This window comes from Canis lupus, chromosome 20 (assembly GCF_003254725.2).
Source record: "Canis lupus dingo isolate Sandy chromosome 20, ASM325472v2, whole genome shotgun sequence".
Lineage (NCBI taxonomy): Eukaryota > Metazoa > Chordata > Mammalia > Carnivora > Canidae > Canis > Canis lupus.
Window position 1 is genome coordinate 41777252 of NC_064262.1, and position 22393 is coordinate 41799644.

Sequence of the window (22393 nt, forward strand, 5' to 3'; positions counted from 1 at the left end):
ATGAGGTACCTAAGTATAGTTAAATTCATAGAGACTTAGGGCAGCCCCGGTGGCGCAGCAGTTTGGCGCCGCCTGCAGCCTGGGGTGTGATCCTGGAGACCCGGGATCAAGTCCCACATCAAGCTCCCTTCACGGAGCCTGCTTCTCCCTCTGCCTGTGTCTCTGCCTCTCATTCTGTGTCTATGAATGAATGAATGAATAAATAAATAAATAAATAAAATCAATCTTAAAAAAAAAATTCATAGAGGCTAAAAGTGGAATGGTGGTTACCAGAGCCAGGGGAGGGAGTTAGTGTTTAATGGATATAGAGTTTCAGTATGAAATGATAAAATAGTTCTAGGGATGGATGGTGGTTGCATAACAGCGTAAATGTGCTTAATGCCAAATTGTATGGTTAAAATACTGAACTTTATGTTAGGTTCATTTTACTACAATAAAAATTTGTTTAAGAAAAGGCAAGATCTTACAGTTAATTTTTTTTTTTAAAGAAGAGAAAAATTTACTGATATCTTAAAAGAGCCTGTTTCTGGAGGAGCATCTTGGGGTCACCTGGTCACAGGTGGAGGCCTTGAGGATAAAGCCCATGCCCTGAAAAATCCCAACCACGAGAAAGAGGAGAAAGTTGCCCCAACACAGTTTATAGTAAATGAAATGCAGAAGCAGAAAGCAGCTTATTTAGGGGTTCTCTGATGGTGAGGTAGTGGCCAGCCATCAGGGAAGCATTAGACATGGATACAGCAGCTAGAACCAGAGCAGGCTGGGAGATGGGAGACTAATTATAGCATAACATTGCTGAGAAAAAAAAAAAAAAAAAAAAACATTGCTGAGCAAGAAAAAAAGACAAGATTCAGGACATAGGCCTAGGGAAGCAGGCAGATACAGGAAGCAGTTTGGCCACAGGACATAGACAGCTCAGGCCCCAAGCTTAAGACCAGCAAGGGGTCAAAATTAAGCAGTTGTAGGTTAGTATGGGCAGGGACAGTCAGAAAGGGACAGGTCAGGAGTAGGAAGTCTCCTAAGACAGAGAACCTCTACATAGAGGCAGGCATTCCAAGTGAGTGGAACTGCAGTGGCAAAAGGGAACTCTGACTAGGCTCCAGGATTCAGACACCCTCCCCATTTTACAGAAGCGGAAACTGAGGTCTGGATTGATGACTGGATCCCTCAAGTCTCCCTGCAAGTGAATGGAAGAGTCCAGGCTGGGTCAGGGTGTCCTCCCTCTCAGTTAAGCTATTCAACAAATAATTACTGGGGCACCTGGGTGGCTCAGTGGTTGAGCATCTGCCTTTGGCTCAGCGCATGATCCCTGGGTCCTGGGATCAAGTGCTGTATTGGGCTCCCTGCAGGGACCCTGCTTCTCCCTCTGCCTATGTCAATGCCTCTCTGTGTGCCTCATGAATAAATAAATTTTAAATAAATAAAATCTTAAAAAAAAAACAACAAATAATTACTCAACACTGCCTGTGTCCTATGCACTGTCCTAGGTGCTGTTGAATAAAACAGGCCAAAATCTCTGCCATCATGAGGTCATAATCTAGTGAGGGGACACAGACATTAACAGAACAAAGAATATATGGTATGTTTGATGGCGATAACAGCTATGGTTAAGATGAAAAAGCAGCAGAGAAAGGAGGATGGGAGCATGAGGAAGGGACATCTGCAGTTTTGTAGCTTTTATATTGATGGTGAGAAAACGCTTCATTGATAATGTCTATTTGAGCAGAAATTTGAGGAAGTAAAGGAGCAAGCCAGAGACATAGCTAGGGAAAGAGAGTTCTAGAAAGAGAGCATAGCAAAGGCAAAGACCCTGAGCCAAGGCTGTGTCTGGAGAACAACAAAGAGGCCAGGGTGTGTGGAAAACATAAGAGACAGGGTCAGAGAGGCACTAGGTAGAGGTGAAGTAGGGTTTTGCAGGTGGTACAGAGTCTCAAAAGCCATGGTGAGGATCTGGGCTTTTCTTTGGATGACGGAACCATGGGAGGCTCAGGAACAGAGGAAGGATATGATCGGACCTAGGTTTAAGGGTTACACTGGCTGGTATACTGATGGGCTGTAGAGGGTGGTGCTCAGAGGAAGGACCTATACCAAGAATTATGGATTCCCAGGACTCTGTTCTGGGCCCTATAGAGAGCAGTAGGGGCAGAAGAACTGCTGCCTCAGGATCTTCACAGAGAGGTCTGGGATAGGCACACATAGGAAATGTGTGAGGGGGAACTAGAGGAAAGAATGTACCACAGGGGCAGAACGGGGGTGGGGTTTGGTGTGCTCAGGCCCAATCACCTCCACAGAACAGGGTAGGGAAACTGAATCTGTGGGGGACAGAGAGAGCCTAATGGGGTTGGTGAGGAGAGAAGTCTTCCTAAAAGAAGAGAAGTGATCCTTAGGCTCAGTGCAACTCCTGTCAAACTCCTAATTTGTGTGTGTGTGTGTGTGTGTGTGTGTGTGTGTGTGTGTGTGTGGAAGTTGAGAAGATGCTTCTCAAATTTAGATGTAAAAGCAAAGGCCTCCAGAGCCTTAAAGAAGAGTGTTAAAGAAGAGAAACAAAATGAGAAGACCTATTTCACCAGATGTCTAGTCCTGGTAGAAACCTGGGGAATTGGAACAGGGTGGGTATTTCTTCAGGAATATAACATTAGACATCGGAATGGAGTAGAAAACCCAGTAAAAGACTGAAGCCTTCCATGTCCACTCAGTGGACTCTAGCACTGCAGGCCAGAGAGGAGTGGAAAGGTGACTGACTAAATGATGCAGATCAACTAGTTCCCCAAAGGGAAACAATTAAATTGGAGTCTGGGGCAGCCTGGGTGACTTAGCGGTTTAGCGCTGACTTCAGCCCAGGGCCTGATCCTGGAGATCCAGGATCGAGTCCCACGTCAGGCTCCCTGCATGAAGCCTGCTTCTCCCTCTGCCTGTGTCTCTGCCTCTCTGTCTCTGTGTCTCTCATGAATAAATTTTAAAAAATAAATAATAAATTGGAGTCTGTTATGGGGTGAATTGTAATCCCCATGAAGATATGTTAAAATCCTAACCCCCAGGTATCTGTGACCATGACCTTAATTAGGAATAGGGCCAGAATGCCTGGGTGGCTCAGGTTGTGATCTCGGGGTCTGGGGATTGAGTCCCACATCTGGCTCCCCACAGAAAGCCTGCTTTTCTTTCTGCCTCTCTCTGTGTCTCTCATGAATAAATAAAGAAAATCTTAAAAAAAAAAAAAAAAAAAGAGAAAGAGAAGAAATAGGGTCTTTGCAGATATAGTCAAATTAAAGTCATACTGGATTAGGGTGGACCCTAAACCAGCAACCGGTGTCCTTAACAGAAGAAATTCTACCTGTAGACTTTGGTCATAGCAAACCCCCCAGTCACGTTAGCCAATTCCTTAAAATCAATCCATCTGTCTATGTGTCTATCTACAAACTATCTATGTGTCTCCTATTGGTTCTGTTTTCTCTGGAAAACCCTAACTGATACAGATTCAACCTCACATCATGTTTCCAGTCTTGCAGAGAGTCAGGAGAGGGGTCATCCTTAGGGATGGGAGAAGAGAAGTGATAGCAAGTGGAGGACACACAAGGAACTTGTGGGCTCCTGTGAATGTATGTTCTGTCTCTTGATCGATCTGGGCACTGGTTACAGGAATCTGTTTACTTACTTCAGTAAGAAGTAAATAAACCAAGCTGTACACTTTTCTATTGAGCACTTTTTGCATACATGTTACAGTTCAATAAAAAGTTAACATAAGAAGTTAATTCCAGGTATATTAAGGACTGAAATGAGAAAGGCAAATATCTCTAACTTTTCAAAGTAGATATAGGAGAATATCTTATATAAAGTTGAGCAGGGAAAGATTTCTTAAGGTATAGAAAGTACCAGCCATGATGGAAGATCAGTAAATTCAACTTCATGTGAGTTAATAAATTCTGTTGAGCAAAAGACATCATAAAACACTGGAGCCAGCTTAAGAAGCTTTATCTGCCAAATCTGGCACAATTTGAGAATCAAAATAACATAAGGATAGTAAGGGATTATAACCTATCAAATAAAAGATACATGAATTTATACAGGTATAAATAAATAATGGGGAAAACAGTAGAAAGCCAACTACTAGATTTATTACGAAGGAGGAAATTAGGAAACCACTCTTCAGCAACCATCATATTAATAATTTAGACAAAATCATCAATGGACATAAAAGTAATGAACTTAAGAAGTAAAGTAACATGGTAGTTCTATACTCCCATAGTATCTTCCTGCAATATACTTATTAATTACCAAGGGGAAAAAATAACTTCAGATGAAGGAGCTTGAGAGACCCACACTGAAGAGGCCTAACAATGGAATGAAACATTCGTGATATGAAGTTTTCTTTTGCACTAAAGGACATCACGAGGAAAATTGGTGAAATCTGAATAAGGTCTGTAGATTAGATAATGGTAGTGTTTTTGTGTTAATTTATTGATTTTGAGACTTGTTACTGAATGTTGTTACTGAAGAGAATGTTGTTTTTAGAAAATATACATCTGACTATTTAGATGTAAAAAGGCAGCATTCTGCCCCTGTCCCTTATTCCCTTATTCTCAAATCTCTCACAGGAAGCTGGGAGGGGGAGGGGTGAGGGATAAGTATGTGTGTGTGTGTACTTGTGTTATATCCATAATGTTATATACAGGGAGCAAGAGAGGAAGAGGGTGCAAATGTGGCAAAATATTAACACTTGGAGAATCTAGGAAAAGAGGATGAAGAAATTCTTTATACTACTTTTGTAACTTTTCTATATAAGTCTGAAATCATATAACAGGACACCATAAAGCAAGGACATGACCAAACTGGGAGAAAATATTTGTCAGCCATAACCAGTAAAAGATTATCATCCAGAATATGTAAAAAAAAAAAAAAAAAAAACAACCACCACCACCTCAGGGCACCCGACTGGCTCAGTTGGTAGAGCATACAACTCTTGATCTTGGGGTTGTGAGTTTGATCCCCATGTCAAGCACGAAGACTTCTTTTTAAAAATGAATAAAAATAGGCTGTGTAAAAAACTCTCATGAGTTCTCAAGAAGGACAGGGGTGCCTGCGTGGCTCAGTCAGTTAAGCGTCCGCCTTTGGCTAGAGTCATTGTCTCAGGGTCCTGGGATTGAGCCCCAAATTGGACTCCCTGCTCTGCAGTGAGTCTGGTTCTCCCTCTCCCTCTGCCTTCACTCCTTGCTCTCTTTATAATGAATAAAATATTTTTTTAAAAAAAGAAGTTTCTCTTTTTTTAAAAAAGATTTTATTTATTTATTCATGAAAGACACAGAGAGAAGGCAGAGATATTCTGGAATTCCAGGATCACATCCTGAGCTGAAGGCAGATGCTCAACCGCTGAGCCACTCAGGTGTCCCTCTAATGAATAAAATCTTAAAGGTAGAAGAAGGAGAATAAGAACAAGGAGGAGGGGAAGAAGAAAAAGACAAATAGCCTAACAGAAAAATGGGCATATGATTCGTAGGGGAACAGCCAGTCATGTATGGAAAGATGTTGAACCTCATCAATACCCAGGGAAATGCAAACCCAAACAGTGATGAAAGTCCACTTCATACAAATCAGATGAATGAGTACACATCAGTCAAAAAGTAGTATTGGTGAGGATGTGCCCCAACAGGAACTCTCGTCCACTGCAGATGGTAAATTGGCACCATCACTTTGGAAAACCAGTTTGTATTATTTAGTTGGGTTGACACTACATATCTCTTGTGTCCCAGCAATTCAATGGCTGGGTATCTACATAGCCTAGAAAGACTCCTGCCCACACACACCAGGAGGTGTATCCAGGAAGAATGGTCATAGCTATCCAAATAGGAGACAGGGAGTCCTCATCCCCTACCACCTTCCTTGGATGAGAATCGAGAACCACTGCCTGACAGGTGGAGAAACTGAGGCATAGAAAGGGAAATAGCCTGCCTAGAACAGCACATGGGCTCTGAGGGAGGACAGGGGCTCAGTCTGGTGTGGCAGGGGAATGGAGAAAAGAAGAGAGAAGAGGGAAGGAGAGGAGAGAAGGAAGGGAGTGGGGAGAGAACTCTCTGGGTCTCACACCTGACAAACTGGAAGCCAGAGCCAGAGGGGTTCCCATGGAATTCCTTCCCTTCCAGCCACCATCCAGTTTACTGGAGCTTGGGAGGGGACTCTGAGGCAGCTCCCCTCTCTTTGACCCAGAGAAAGGCACCCAGCAAGGGAGCAGATGCTCAGTGATTTAGGGCTGGTCCTCTTCCCTCTAGAGAGGCCCTGGACCCTCTAGGATCTCTTGGAGCAATGGTTACTTTCTTCCTAGGAAAGGCTCCCATACAACAGGTTTGCAAATATGCAAGAAGGTCAGGGGCCTCTGAGGCCCATCCAAGAAACCACACTCCCCCTCAACTCCTCATCTCCCAGAGGCCACTTGGCCAGCAGATGGCGCCAAGGCCACAGTGTTGTAACGACACAGCCACAATCCCAGGGGTCACTGGTACACCAACCTCCAGCAGATCTGAAACAATGTTTTTTTTTTGCTCAGGACCAGATTGAAATATTGGGTGAGGGGCCCTCCTGTACCAGTGTTTGTGGGTAGAAAAGAAGCATCAGAGGATTTATCCCTCCCATACCTAGGACAAACCCCCTAGTTCAGGTCATTGATAGGGAGAGACTGCAGGATAGATGGAGCCTTCAGGATTGCCCACACTCACCCTCCTGGATTGCCTGGTGCTAAGCATTAAGCAGTAGCACAGCCAACCGTGGCAGAACTTTGAGACGTCCTGGCCTTTGCAGTGAGAGTCTGGAGGCTGGGCAGCACCCTCTGCATGGAGGAAGGGGGTGCCAAACCTGATGGGTCAGGGCTGGGGCCAACCTGTGGGATTCTCAGTGTCAGGCTCTTTCTAGCTGAGGTCTCAGTGCCCGTGGGTAGTGGGGCCCTAATGCTGGTTCTGGAACATTGAGTGTGTGTCCCCATGGGCCCAATATGGCCACAACCACTTTCTCCATCTGGCTTGTGCAGGCCACCTGGGCAAGGGCTAAGGGTTCCCAGAATTTGTACCCCTCCTTGATCACCCCATTAGAGCAAGGGGGAAGCTGAGGCCCAAGAGGACAGAGGCTGGCCCAAGGGGCCACTGGGCTTCTTTCTTCACAATTCCTTTTTTTTTTTAAATTTATGATAGTCACACACACACACACAGAGAGGCAGAGACACAAGCAGAGGGAGAAGTAGGCTCCATGCACCGGGAGCCCGACATGGGATTCGATCCCGGGTCTCCAGGATCGCGCCCTGGGCCAAAGGCAGGCGCTAAACCGCTGTGCCACCCAGGGATCCCTTTCTTCACAATTCCTTGGCCCTTGTGAAATATTTTTGTTCTAAACCATAGCACCTCCACTTACCAGCTCTGTGCCCGGGACCCCATTCTTAACCACCCCGGGCCTGACTTTCTTCATCTGCAAAATCGGGTCCTGGTCAGAGTCTGGAGGGGTCAGAGCTCCATACTTGCTAATGGTCTCAGCTGCGCCTCTAGGCCATCACTGCCCTAAAAATCACCACAGCCCTAGAAGCCACCGCACCTGAGGCTTCCTCTGCCTTACTTGCTGACCCAGGTCCTCCACCCACATTAGCTTTTAATCTTCTCACTCTTCCAAGGTAAGAGGAGTCATCTCTGCTCTACAGATGACGGGCTGCCTGATAGGGTCCCGGGCTTCTGTGGCAATTGGGGCTCCCAGGTGTCTCTTATTGGAAGGTACCCCAGCCATCCCTCCAGACACTGCCCCAGCAAGGGAGTCTATATCTCTCCAGCTCTGCCTGCAGTGGGAAAACGCACATCAGTGTAGGTTAAGGGTTGGGATCAGGCTGATCTATCTATGTGCCCCTCCTGTGACAGGCCTCGACTGACTTTTTGCTGTCCCAGGACCCTGACAACCTGACCTGCACACCTCAAACAAGCAGAGCGCACACATGGTCTGCCAGCCGAGGTCAGCCAGGGTCCTCTAGTCAAGTGGAGCTTGAGTTGGTACACGCTTCTAGGACTGAGGAAGCCCACCTCCAAAATATATTCCTGAGATGTCAGCTTTGAGGGACAGTCCCTATTTGGACTGACTGCTCTTTGAGGTCTCTGGTTTCTTCCGGAAATCAAGACTTACAGGTGTCTTTTATTGGAGGAGATATCCCAGCCACTGTGCTGGGCTGAACCTGGCGAGGTAGTACAGGTTCCTCCAGCTTTGCCTGCACAGTGAATATGCGCATTTGTGTAGGTGAAGGCTTGCGGCTAGGCTGATGCCAGGGACTCCTCAAGTGGCCGTGAACCAGCCTTGCCTGACCACATTGTCCTGCTGCAGCACTTGGCCACCCTGACCTGTGCCACCTGAGCAGGCACAGGCTTCATGTTATTAGTGCGCCTCCACCTGTAGGGGGCAGTCTAAGCCCATGGATCTCTGGCTGGACTCCAACTACCAGCCTGGCTTCAGGGTGCAGGGTGCATACTCCCAAACTTGATGTCTCTTGGGGTGCCTAGATGGTTCAATTGGTGGAGTGTCCAACTCTTGCTTTCAGCTCAGGTCATGATCCCAGGGTTGTGGGACTGAGCCCTGCGTGGGTCCATGCTTATTCGGCTTGAGAGATTCTCTTTCTCCCTCTCCTTCTCCCCAACCCCACACAATCCCTCCACCCCCACCCCCCATCTCCCCCCACCCCAGGTCTTGCACATGAGCGTGCACTCTCTCTCTCTCAAATAAACAAAATCTTTTAATAAGTAAAAAAATAAACTCGGTGTCTCTTATCGGATAGGATAAATAAGACTTGGAATTAGGCAGATGCCAGTTACCCCAATTAGGCTGCTGCTGTGACCAGACCTCTTCCCCATAGCTGACCTGTTCCAGGTCCCTGGGATTCTGGCTGTCTTCCAACTCCCATACAGCCTTTAGGGTAGAGGAAGCTCACCCCAAAATTCTTTCTGAGGCTCCATTTTAAATTGGGGATGTCAGTCGGCATTTGGACTGGTTGTCTGATCTGTAGCAAAGGAGAGACCCCTTTCAGGAAGGCACCAGTCTTACATGTCACCAGCAGCCCTTGGGCAAGGCAGCCAGAGTAGCACCCAAAAGGGATTGCGGGTGGCAGGATCAGAGAAGGGACAACGGTAGGGGCCTGGAGGACACCAGTGCTAACCAGAGGCTTAGTTAGCATTGGTGGCCTGTGTGGCCCAGCGCCGACCAAGCTATGAGGAGATTGTCACCCAAGCCTTGTGGTTCTTTAATAAGAGGCCATGAGGACGGCCCTTCTTCAGCCTGGAAGCCATCCCACTACTGAGCTTGATGGGTGTCCTAGGGCCCACCCAGGCTGGGAAGCACGTAACATCTGCCTCCAAAAGGCAGCCTGTGAGGTCAGTGGGCGGGAAAGAATGCCTGGCACAGGTACTAAGTGCTTGGTTAACATTAGCTACTGCTGTTTTTGTGATCATGTTTCTTCCATGGTAAGGTAAGACAAAGATTTTAATCTCAAGGCCTGACAGCTGGACAGCTGGTAAATTTGGGGGTTTGCCCAAGGATGAAATGTGGGTCTAGGAATTCAGCCTATATTCAGGCCCTGGGCAGAAAGGAATATACAGAGCTGTTTCAAAGGACAGACAGGAAGGGGACTGGTCTCACTAGTGTCTCCCGGTGATGGTGGTGGATGGAGGCTTCTGGCATCCCCTTCTGGCCCAACTGCCCCTCTCCTGGCAGCTGAACAGGCAAGGCAGGTATTCTCCTGACTTCACAGAAATGGAGAGGAGGGGCAAAGACAGGAAGTGACCCCTCAAGGTCAGATACAGCTATGAAGTGAGATCCTTCAGCTAGTTTCTAAAAGCCCCAAACATCTTAAATCTTTGGGGAAGTCACCTGAGAGGCCCCTTTCAGAGGTTTTGGTGGGAAGACCTGGGCTAAGTCCCTTCAAACCTGTAACTATGACCTCTGCACGCCCTAGTTCCCTCATTTGTAAAACAGAGTCAACTACTGGTTTTCTCTGGCTTCTTTAGAAGTCCAGCACCACCACCCACTTCAACCTTAGGATTAAAGAGGTGGGCCTTCAGGGAGAGTGGCGTGGATCTCCCACCACTGGGGCAGGGGAGCGGCAGGCCCTGTCCACTGTCCCACCTCAAGGGCGCTGAGCCTCTGCCTCCACCCACCTCATCTAGCCATGTGAAGTTTGACTGTGCAAGCCTTTTAAAGAATTGTTTTTTCTCAAATTGCTTTCTTTTTTTTGGTAAGTGATTAATGATTCTTATTATAGAAGCAATGCATGCTTTCAAAAATTACAGAACATAGGGGCACCTGGGTGGCTCACTGGTTGAGTATCTGCCTTTGGCTCAGGTCATGATCCCGGGGACCTGGGATCAAGTCCCGCAGGGGTCGGCTTCTCCCTCTGCCTATGTCTCTACCTCTGTCTGTGTCTGTCATGAATAAATAAATAAAATCTATTTAAAAAATAGACAAAAATTATTGAATATTAAAAATGTGTTTGGACAAAGTGACTATGGTCTAGGAAGGGAGATTTATCAGAAGAGATGGGTGATGATGGCTGATCATGATGGCAGTGCCTGTCAGTGGGAAAAGGATAGTTTTCAAATGAGGTAGGTCTAACTGGCCACTTGGAGGAAACATATAACATCTATTAATAATTCCAGCTGGATTAAAGACACAGGGTATACAAAATAAAACAACATCTTTCAAGAAAACCAAGTGGCCAAAATGTGGGAATGAAGAGGAAACCAGGAATGGTGAGGGGAATGGCTGAATCAATGGTGGGGCAAATACATGGGTTAGATTAGAGCTTCAGCAGAAGGTGTGGGAAAAAGAAAGCTCAAGCATTATGGACAGTAGAATCCGTTTTCTGTGAAACAGACAAAAAGTCCTAATACAGACATGCAGATGGAGAAAAGCAGAGATGAAAATCCATGGGTGTTAGCGGGGCTCTTTGTTGGGGGAGCTACTGATACAAGTGGTAGGAGAATGAGGGGGAGTCAAGCAGGAAATGAAAGGAAAAAAGTGGGAGTTGCACTGGAGCAAAGCCTAACTCTGAGGGACACTTCTCCTTTATGTGAAGTAGGAAGAGGGAGGTATGAGGTGAGTATAGGCATAAAGAAATTGAACAATTCAAAACAGTGATAATCTTGAGGACAATGTAACATCAAGGAAATTGTGTCAAATGGTAAAAGCAGGACTCCAAAGCTTACCTACATTGGAGGACATACCTGGCCTCAGCCCGGGAGCTGCTGAGCTGGGCTTGTCCCCATGTGATGGAGACCACAGTGCCCTGAGGCCCCACAGGCCCCCTTACCATCTGCACCCTATCGCAGGATCCCGAGCCCCAGAGGAGACAGGAGATCTTAGGGGACTCAGAAGCTGCAGTGAGAATCAGTGTTTTGTTTTGTTTTTGACAATCAGTGTTCTGCTTAAAAAACAAACAAACAAAACAGGGGTGCCTGGGTGGCTCAGTCGGTTAAGCATTTGACTCTTGGTTTCGGGTCAAGTCATGATTTCAGGGTTGTGAGATCGAGCCCCAAGTCAGGCTCCACTGGGCAAGGGGTCTGCTTACTTGAAGATTCTCTTCTGCCCCTCCTCTGACTCATGCTCTAAAATAAATCTTAAAAAAAAAAAAAAAAAGAAAAACCAAAACAGGTTTATTGAGCTATAATTGACATACAATACACATTGAATTAAATACATACAATTAACCTGCCCATATGTATTGAAAATGTACATTTAGATACATTTGACATAGTAAATACCCCTGAAGTCATCACCAAAGTAAAAATAGTACACATGTTCACCATCCCCAAAAACTTCCTCACATTTCTTTATAACCCTTGCCTCTTCCCTAACATCGTCTTCCCCAGTCCTGCTGTTCTCAGGTAACCACTGCTTTCTGTTGGTATGGATTAGTTTGCAATTTCCAGAGTTTTATATAAAAGGAAGCTTCTCTAGATTGGGTGTTTGTGTCTCTTCAAAATGTGTATGTTGAAACCCTACGCTCTAAACTGAAGGTATTTGGAGGTGGTGCCTTTGGGAGGTGATTAGGTCATGAGGGTGGGGACTTCACAAATGGATCCATTAGTGCCTTTATAAGAGATGGAGAGCTGCCCTGCCAGTTCTGCCACGTGATGGCACACAAAGCAAGAAGCTAGCTGTCTGTGAACCAGGAAGCAGGACCTCACTAGACACCAAGTCTGCCAGTTCCTTGATTTTAGGCTTCGCAGCCTCCACAACCATGAGAAATAAATTTATGTTGTTTGTAAGCCACTCAGTCTACAGCATTTTGTTACAGCAGCCTGAATGGGCTAAGAATCAGACAGTAGACATTATTTTCATGTCTGGCTTTTCTAAGGATTTTGAGATTCATTCATGTTGTATCAATAGTTCATTCCTTATTGCCAAGTATGGTCGCATCACAATTTGTTATCTACCTGTTGATTTTGTTTGCCACTTATTATAGAGTGATCTTGGGCAGGGGGTCTCCTCCCCTCTTTCACCCTGTTTGCTTATCTATAAAATGTGGATATCCCTGCTATCTCTTTGGGGAGATCCTACAAGACTTGTCGGACAAATATTCTATAAAGGACCAAGGTGGGGCAGCCCGGGTGGCTCAGCGGTTTGGCGCCGCCTTTGGCCCAGAACGGGATCCTGGGGACCCGGGATTGAGTTCTGCATCAGGCTTCCTGCATGGAGCCTGCTTTTCCCTCCGCCTGTGTCTCTGCCTCTCTCTTCATCTGTGTCTCTCATGAATGAATAAATAAAATCTTGAAAAAAAAAGAAAGAAAGAAAGAAAGAAAGAAAGAAAGAAAGAAAGAAAGAAAGAACGAACCAAGAAGGGCAGCCCTGGTGGCTCAGCGGTTTAGCGCCGCCTTCGGCCCGGGGCCTGATCCTGGAGATCCGGGATTGAGTCCCACATTGGGCTCCCTGCATGGAACCTGCTTCTTCCTCTGTCTGTGTCTCTGCCTCTCTCTCTCTCATGAATAAATAAATAAAATCTTTAAAAAAGAAAAAGAAAAAGATGAATGACTCTTATATGACCACGTCCAAAGTGGAACCTCAACCGGTCACCCCCTAGTTTCCCCCTCCTCATAGTGTATCTCTCATCTTCCTAGTTGCTCACTCAGGGAACCTAGTGGTTTCTTCTTGAAAATCAGTGTTATATCCAATATTAATAGGTTAAAGGACAAAACCCACATGATCACTGTGATATATGCAGGAAAAGCATCTGATGGAATCTAATACCCCTTGATGACAAAAACTTTCAGCAAACTAAGAATAGAATAAGCCCTCATCAGCTTGAAAAGTCAATGAAAAATCCATAGCTTTGGGGCACCTGGGTGGCTCAGTTGGCTAAGCGCCTCACTTTGACTCAGATCATGATCTCAGGGTCCTGTGATAGAGCCCTGCACTGGATTCCATGCTCAATGGGGAGTCTTCTTCTCCCCTTGCCCCTCCCCACCGGGCTTACACTCACTCTGTTATATAAATAAAATCTTTATTAAAAAAAATCCACAGGGATGTCTGGATGCATGGAGCCTGCTTCTCCCTCTGCTTATGTCTCTGCCTCTCTCTTTCTGTGTCTCTCATGAATAAAAATAAATTAATTAAAAATTTAAAAAATCCACAGCTTAACATATTTAATGGTAAAGGACTGAATGTTTTCCTGAGAACAAGGCAAGGAGGTTCACTTTTGCCACTTTTACACAACACTGTATTGGAAGTTCCAGCTAGTGCAATAAGCAGGAAAAAGTTGTTTTGTTTGTTTTTTAAGATGTTATTTATTTACTAACGAGAGACACATGGAGAGAGGCAGAAACGTAGGCAGACGGAGAAGCACATTCCTTTCAGGAAGCCCAATGTGGGACTCAATCCCAGACTCTGGGATCACGCCCTGAGCCAAAGGCAGACACCCAACCGCTGAGCCACCCAGGCATAGCTAAGCAGGAAAAAGTTAAAGTCATCCAGATTGGAAAGAAAAAAGTAAAACTGCCTTTATTAACAAATGATATGTCATATATATATCATATATATTATATAATGTATATAAATCCCAAGGGATATACATGTTTTTTAAGAATAAAAACAAATACATGAGTTTAGCAAGGTCTAAGATACAAGATCAATATTAAAAAATCATTTCTAAATAACTAGCACCAAAAAAATCTGAAAATAAAGAAAGCAATTCCATCGACAATAGCATAAAAACAAAAATATGTAGGAATATTTTAACCAAAGAAGTACAAAATTATACACTGAAAATGACAAAATATTGCTGAGAAATCAAGAAAGATCCAAACAAATGGCAAACATTTATGTTCATGGATTGGAAGAACTTATATTGTAAGAATGGCTTTTCTCCTCAAATTGATCTGTAAATTCAACATAATATCTATTAAATCCCCAGAAGGCTTTTCTGTATAAACTGATGAACTGATTATAAAAGGTATGAGAGTGCAAAGTATCTAAAATAGTCAAAAGAATTTTGAGCAGACAAGGTTAAGGACTTATTTAAGACTTACTTTAAAGATGAAGAAATCAATACCATACAATCAGTGTGGTATTGGCTCATGGACAAGTATATAAGATCAATGGAACAGAACTGAGAAGCTAGAAATAAACTCTTCTATTTATGGTCAACTGACTAACAAAGATGCCAAAGCAATTCAATGGAGGAATAGTCTTTACCACAAATGTACTCAGACAAATGGATATCCATGTACACAAAAAAACGGAATTTTAAAACAGGATTTATTTGAGAGACAGCATGGACAGGAGGAGGGCAGAGGGAGGAGAGAGAATCTCAAGCAGACACACTGCTGAGCATGGAGCCCAATGCAAGGCTTGACCTCATGACTCTGCAATCACAACCTGAACTGATATCAAGTCAGATGCTCAACTGACTGAGCCACCCAGGTGCCCCTCAATAATGAAATTTTAAAGATTAACTCAAGATGGTTCCTATAGCTACCTAAGAGCTAAAACTATAAAACTTCTAGAATTTCTTCATGATTTTTGCTTATGCAAAAAGTTCGTAAGACATGACTCCAAGCCTAATCCATAAAACAAATAACTGATGAGCCAAACTTCATCAAAATTAAAAACTTGTACAATTCAAGAGACACCACTGACAAAATGAAGAAACACCATATACTAGGAGATAATATTTACAAATCCTGTATCTGATAAAGGATTGGTATCCAGGAAATGTAAAAGAATCTTACAGTTTATTCATCAGACATATAATCCAAATTAAAAATGGCCAGATTCGGGACACCTGGTGGCTCAGCGGTTGAGCATCTGCCTTTGGCTCAGGGTGTGATCCCAGAGTCCCGGGATTGAGTCCCACATTGCGATCCTTGCATGGAACCTGCTTCTCCCTCTGCCTGTGTCTCTGCCTTTCTCTCTCTCTCATGAATAAACAAAAAAAATCTTAAAAAAAGAAAAGGCCAGATTTTTTTTAAGATTTTACTTATTTATTTGACACAGAGAGAAAGAACAAAAGCAGGAGGAGTGGCAGGCAGAGGGAGAGGAATAAGCAGGCTCCCCGCCAAGTAGAGAGCCTGACACAGGGCTCAATCCCAGGACCCTAGGATCATGACCTCAGCCGAAGGCAGACACTCAATAGACTGAGCCACCAGGCCCCCCAAATGGGCCAGAATTGAAAAGATATTTCATCAAAGATATAGCTAACAAGGACATGAAGAGATGCTCAAAATCTTTAGTGGTCAGGAAAACACAAATTAAAACTACAGGGAGGGGAACCCTGGGTGGCGCAGCAGTTTGGCACTTGCCTTTGGCCCAGGGTGCGATCCTGGAGACCCGGGATCAAGTCCCACGTCGGGCTCCCGGTGCATGGAGCCTGCTTCTCCCTCTGCCTGTGTCTCTGCTTCTCTCTCTCTCTCTCTATCATAAAAAAACAAACAAACAAACAAACAAACAAACAAAAAACTACACGGAGATGCCACGTCATATTCACTAGAATGGCTATATTCAAATAGAGACAATTGCAAGGTTTGTCAAGGCTGTGGAGAAACTCTCACCCTCACCTGCTTCTGATGGAAATGTAGAATGGTACAGCTTCTTTGGGAAAGCTCTTCTGTTCCTTAAAAAGTTGAACAAACATTTACCATGTGATAGCAACCTTCTAGGAATCTACTCAAGAGGAATGAAGATACATGTCCACAAAGGCTTGTACATCATAGCAGTGTTATTTGTAACAGCCACAAACAAACTGGAAACAATCTAAATATTCATCAGTTAGTGAAAAAAATTGGATAAACAAAATGTGGCATATCCATGCAGTGGAATACTATTCAGAAAGAACAAAACATGCCATAGCATAGATGAACCTCAAAAACATTCTTAAGAAGCCAGACACAAAAGACCACATTTTATAGGATTCCATTTACATGAAATGTCAAGAACAGGCAAATCTAGAGACAGAAGGCCTGAGGATGAGGGTGAGAGCGGGGATTTCACTGCCCACAGGCATGAGGGAATTTTTTTAAATGGTGAGAATATTCTAAGATGGGATAGCGGTGGCTGTGCAATTCTATTTACCAAAAATATTTTGAGCACTTCAAACAGGTGAATGTTAAGGTCTGCAAACTATGCCTCAATAAAACTATTAAAAAGCCAGTGATGTGAAATGGAGGAAGAGGAGAGAAGCATGATTAGGCAACCTTCTGATCTGATACACCCAAGTGTCCTCAAGCTCAAGAAACATAGTTGTTAGGCCTCCTCTATGTGCCTGGTTGCTGGGTACACAACAAAAGACACAATCTACCAGGTTAAGATAGGCAAAGAGGTCATGGCCCTGATGGCATAAAGAACAGGGAGCATGCATAGAGAAGGGGCACCAGGCTGACCAGAGTTGCTTTCCTGCAGGGGTGATATCCAAATGGACACCCTGAAGGACTATTTCAGGGAGGCCGAGTGGGGAAAAGTGCCAGGTCACAGTGGCCTTCTATGCCATGCTATGGAGTTTGGGTTTTTATCCTAACTGCAAAGCTGGAAAAAGAGAATACGGAACGGGGCTCAGGTCCATTAGAGAGAAAAACATCTGTGTACCACAAAAGATGAAATTGGGAACAGCAAGCCTGGGCTAATTGCCACGAGAACTGTGTGATCCCTTGGTCAGTTCCTGGTTGTACAATGTTATGTGATCATGAGCAGTAACAGAAAACAGCAGTGCTCACCTTTGGGGGCAGAGGAGTGGTTTCTGCTGTTTGTTGTGAGGGGAAGAGTCCACGGAACTACAACAAAAGGACTTGGGAAGTCAAGCAGAGGAATAAAGCTCACAGTCCACTTTTCATCCACAGGCTCTTTGGTTCTGAGCAAGAGAGTATAGATGCCATGGAAAGCACTTCTCTTACTTTAGGGGCCAGTGATCTTTCTTTTTCTTTTTTTTTTTTTTTAAGATTTATTTATTTATTCATGAGAGAGAGAGAGAGAGAAAGAGAGAGAGAGGGGCAGAGACACAGGCAGAGGGAGAAGCAGGCTCCATGCAGGGAGCCCGACATGGGACTCAATCCCAGGTCTCCAGGATCAGGCCCTGGGCCGAAGGCGGCACTAAACTGCTGAGCCACCCAGGCTGCCCCACCAGTGATCTTTCTCCTGCAGCACTGAGCCCCCAGATAACCTGGCTCCCTCTGCTTCAGCATAGAGATGTTGCTTCTATAATCTAAGGTCTGCACAGTACCAGGCAGCAGCCCCCTTCACACTGGGCATGAGGCTGGATGGAACAGCTGCTTCCAAAGGTCAGACACTGCTCCCATCCAGTGAGCTAGACTGAGTGTGGAAATCTGGTCTCAATTCTTGACACCACCACCAGTTAGCTGATGAATAGGTCAGTTATTCAGCCCTTCTGAGGCTGTTTCCTTATACTAAAATGAGCCACACTACCTGCGAAGTCCTGGTGAGAATCAATAGCACTTATGTGTGAAACATGCGCTGGTGGGATGTATGTGGGAGAGACCTACTCTTCCAAAGACTTGAAAAAATAATGTTGCCATTCACAAATAATCATTTACCTGATGGACAGTCAGTAGCTGACTTTTGGAAAAGTGTGAATGAAGAGTTTCCTGACATCCACAACCACAGTAACCAGGGTGTAATCTCAAGAAGGCAGCTCTGGAATGCAGCTGCATTTGGAGAAGTAGAAACTAAACACAGGAGTCCAGTTCTCTCACACTTTGAGAAGCAAACCACCAGGGAAATTTGCCTGCACTGGAGTGCCCGCACTGCACCCTAGCCATAGGTCCCTGAGGAGGGACCTATGAGTGAACGTGTGGTTTAAGAGTTTGCTAGTGACTTTTATGTGTACCAAAGTTAAGCACCTCTGGCCAAGAGTTTTAAAAAGGAGCTGGATATTTTGGTTCTAGACAGTCAACAGGCCAGCCGCATTCCATCAGGGGACTTGTGTTTTATGGCACTGAGTGAAGAAACGGGGAAATCTACGAGTGCTGATCTGAACAGCAGTAAGTATGTAACATGCGTTATTTTTCACCCGAACCCATGCTTATAAAATACACACACGCTTCTCCAAAGACTGCTTTTGCTATATATCTGGCTCTTATTTTCACAGGAATATTTTTACTTTGTCCAATGTAGTTTTTCACTGAAATGCAATAAAAATATGATTTACTTCTAATATTTAAAAAATAAGACAAGAAAGAACAAGAAGGTATTAGGAGTGTACTCTTTATTTCTCTTTGGTTTTTTTTTTTTTTTTTTTTAACACAAAAGACATGCGTTCTATAAATAAAAGGAATAAGATTTGCTGGGAGACAATGGGGGGGGGGAGCAGAATTTCTACCCACTCCTATCTCTGTGGCTGAGTCAAAAGGCTGGTCTTCAGCTCCCATCCTGGCTTTGATCTCAGGTGAAATGTGGAAGACAAGGCTCTGTATGTTATCTGGGAAGGGGAAATGCCCAAGGACAGTGATGCCACAGTCCCATGCTCAGAGCTGGGCTAGATTCCTAGGTCCACTGAGCACAGCATCTCTCCCACCTGCTGGTTACACCCTTTTCACAATATCCTGGGGGGATGACTTCTCTTCATGGGCTCCTGGAAAGGCTCCAACACCAAAGAGCCAGCCCAGCCATTTGCAAACATCCCCTCAGACTGAGGAGCTGACTGCTGAAGAGTGTGAAAATGTTGGTGTTGGCTCCTTTGTGCTCAGAGCCCACCCAGATCAAAACACTGGCCTCAGGTGCAGCAGTGTAACTTCTGCGCCAGGAGGTGGGAGTGGACTTAGGAAGGTTAATACAAGAGCAGAAGATCATGGGGAATGACCTATCAGCCTCAATGGCAAAATGTATGCCACCGTCCTGAGAACCTGGAAAGCCCACTTGTTAGCCCACTGACTGATCCTTAACCCCTTCACAATCTGGGCTGGCGAGGTCTGCTTCTAGTTCACAAAAGGGGTTATAATAAGATGGGTACTGACACACTCCTCTCTGGCAGGAAACACAGACCCACCCACTGCCTTCTGAGTCTACCTCTGTAGGCAAACCAAGAGGGAGGGAGAAATGCTGGGGCTAAGCTATATCAGGTTGTTGGGGCTTTTAAAATAAAAACATCATTTTCAAGTGCTTGCAGCAGAGGCCCAGCTCCTAAGTGGCCTAAGGTACTTCCCTCTGGATACATGGCGATTGCACACACTCATAAACCTTGTAGTGCCGGGGTGGGAAAGATGTCTCAGGCTCCACACTGGGCCTTTCTGAACACGCTTCCAGGCCACCCCAGGCAGGCAGCAAGGGATAGGAGACCAGCCAGGTGGAGAATGGGGCCCTCAGACGCAGTCTTGCATTAAAGGGACTGCATCCTTTTTTAGTCTGTACTGGAAGCATTTTAGAAAACCAGATTTTGGCAGCAGCAGTTGACAGACAGCCCCACTGCCCAGTGCACTGGTAACAGAAGTGTCCTCCTGTTCGGGTCCTGCTGTGCAACATTGAGGTCCCGTCCAGGGAGGAGGAGGAAGGAGCATGGAGTCTCTTCAAGAGGTCATTTGCTGAGATCAGAGGAAGAAATATAAAATTGGTTCTTTGCAGCAGCAAGAGATTCTTTAGGCCTTTAGCTCTTTGCCATAAAGTCAGCTTTGCTTGAATGTAAAGGTCCACCTTGCTGGTCGGTCTGCCAAGGGCTGGAGGGAGGCCAGGCCCCTGGAATTGGCGAGTGGATGGAGAAGCAGTAGACTGGCAGGGTAGACGAGGTTACTGGACCAAGCCAGCCATGGCTGGTGGAAGGACCAAGTCCCTGGTTAGGTTCTAGAGGTACAAATGGTCAATGTGCCCTAGAAGCATCACAACAAGGAAAACGATCCAAGAATGATAGATGGGCGAGAATCTGGCCAGACCTGCTATCTTCCTTGCTGGTCGAATGAGGAATGAAAGTGGGGGCGGGAAATCTGAGTGAACGCCATGGTGGCCATGGGAGGTAACCCAGGGGCACCTCGAGCCTCTGGCAACCGGCTGGGAACTCCCACCTAGAAGAGCGGCTGGCCGTAATTCAGCCCACTCGCTAAACCTATGGTTAAAAAAAGTCCTCTGATGGTGGGTGTGAATACAAACCCCGTGAGCACCTTGCCAGAGGACCAGTCGAGAGCACACTGATCCTGGACACGAGAGGGCTCAGAGGCGACCCCGAGTGCTGTGCGAGGTCTCAGGACCCTGGGACCCGAACATGGGAGCGGATGCCACCATTTTCGTGGTGGGCAGTTTTCCACTGAAACACATCATCGCCTTTAATGTCTTTTAACGGTTTCTTCTCCCAAAGAATGTTCCCTTAAAAAAAAAAAAAAAGTACTTTTCTTTCCAGTTTTCTTTCAAGTGTTTGTTTCCATTTCTTCTGGTTTCTTTCAAGTATCTTTTTTTCCCCCTCTGCTGTTACTCCTCAACAAGATGAAAAAACCTCACTGAAATCCCAAAACTCCAGAGGAAAAGCTTCTGTTCTCCCTGATTACCTAGCAATGAGGACTAAGTCCTCTGTGCTCCCAGATGGAAGAGGGAGGTGCTTGTGTGCAATGTGCACATAGCTGTGGCTGCACCACCACAGCCAACCAAGACACCCCCATCTGTATCCTAGCTTCCAACAGGCTCAGCACTACAGCCACCCCACTGCAGACGGGCCACAACATGCATGGCTGGAGAACAGCGGGTGAGGAGGAGCGTCTGATGGCAGGCCTTCTGCAAGTGGCAGGTGGGAGCTGGGCTTGGATGGAGCCTGTGGACGTGTGGACCAGCAAAGCAGTCCCGTGGTCACCAGTTGCGGAACCAAGAGGGGCTCTGTTCCACGTGGTGCACCTTGGTGACTTGGGCATGAAGGTCCCAAGGGCAGCGCAGAGAGGGAGGATGTAAGCACCTGGAAAGGCTGCACCTCCAGTGAGCTCACATTCACCCCATCCTCTGGTCTATCACCTCTCCCAAGAGGGCCTGTCCCCGGAAGGGAGTGCCTATGTTTGTACCAGATCCCTACCCCACCACATTCCCCCCTCTGCCTTAAATGGTGAGGAGCGGGATACAGCCCACACCGACCCCACCCTCGTGACATGCCATGGGGGCCATGAATGTCCAGCGGTCCGTCTCCGGGTCATACATCTCTACTGAGCTGAGGTTTGATTGTCCATCGTAGCCCCCCACGGCATAGAGACGCCCACAGCTGGCCACCAGGGAGACGCGACTCCGGCGTGTGAGCATGGGGACGATCAGACACCACTGGTCCGCCACAGAACTGTACACCTCAGCGATACTGAGGAAGCCAGAGCCATCGTAGCCCCCACAAACAAACATCTTGCTTCCCAAGGAGGCGGCTCCATGCCGACAGCGCTTGTTGAGCATGCTGGCTGCTGGGTGCCAGGTGGCCGTGTGGTGGTTATAGTGCTCCACCTGCATCAGGGAGAGAACCAGGGAGAGAGGGGCACAGATCCAGGCGTCAGAGCCAAAGCTCAGTCCATGGGCAGGGTGAGGTGGGAGCCTCTTGGGGCATAGTGACCCACGTGGTGGCAGAGTCCAGTGAAAGGCCAGCGTGTGCTCTGGCTGCAATGCCCAGTCCCCTCAACTGTACACCTGCTCTTGGGCTTATAGAGAGAGATCTCCTGCTCTGACCCCACCTATTTTACATCTCAGGAAACAAAGGGTGTGGCCAAGGATGCACTGCTGTGTAGGAACAGAGCCAGGAGGAGAACAGGGTCTCCTGAAATTTGTCCAGAGTGCATTCCATCACAGCACTGACTCACTCCACGGATCTACCACTAGATGGCAGTTAAAGGTTTTTTGTTTGTTTTTTCCTTACAGAATAAATGCAATTTCAAACAATGTATCCAGAATACAACTCTTTGCAAATTCACATTGTCTGTAATTGAGCTTACTGTGAATAGGGATTTAGCCAGCT

General features: G+C 46.0%; 1 protein-coding gene across 6 annotated transcripts in view; it reads right to left on the bottom strand.

The window, feature by feature from the left end:
- Positions 1–18686: 18686 nt before the first annotated feature.
- Positions 18687–22393, bottom strand: part of KLHL18 (kelch like family member 18) — a 55648-nt gene continuing 51941 nt past the window's right edge. For all 6 annotated transcript variants that reach the window (XM_049098049.1, XM_025458331.3, XM_025458330.3 and 3 more), the window contains one exon: positions 18687–21888. In XM_049098049.1, coding sequence (XP_048954006.1) covers positions 21502–21888 — 387 coding nt within the window. In that variant the 3' untranslated portion in view covers positions 18687–21501. The remainder of the gene's footprint in view (positions 21889–22393) is intronic.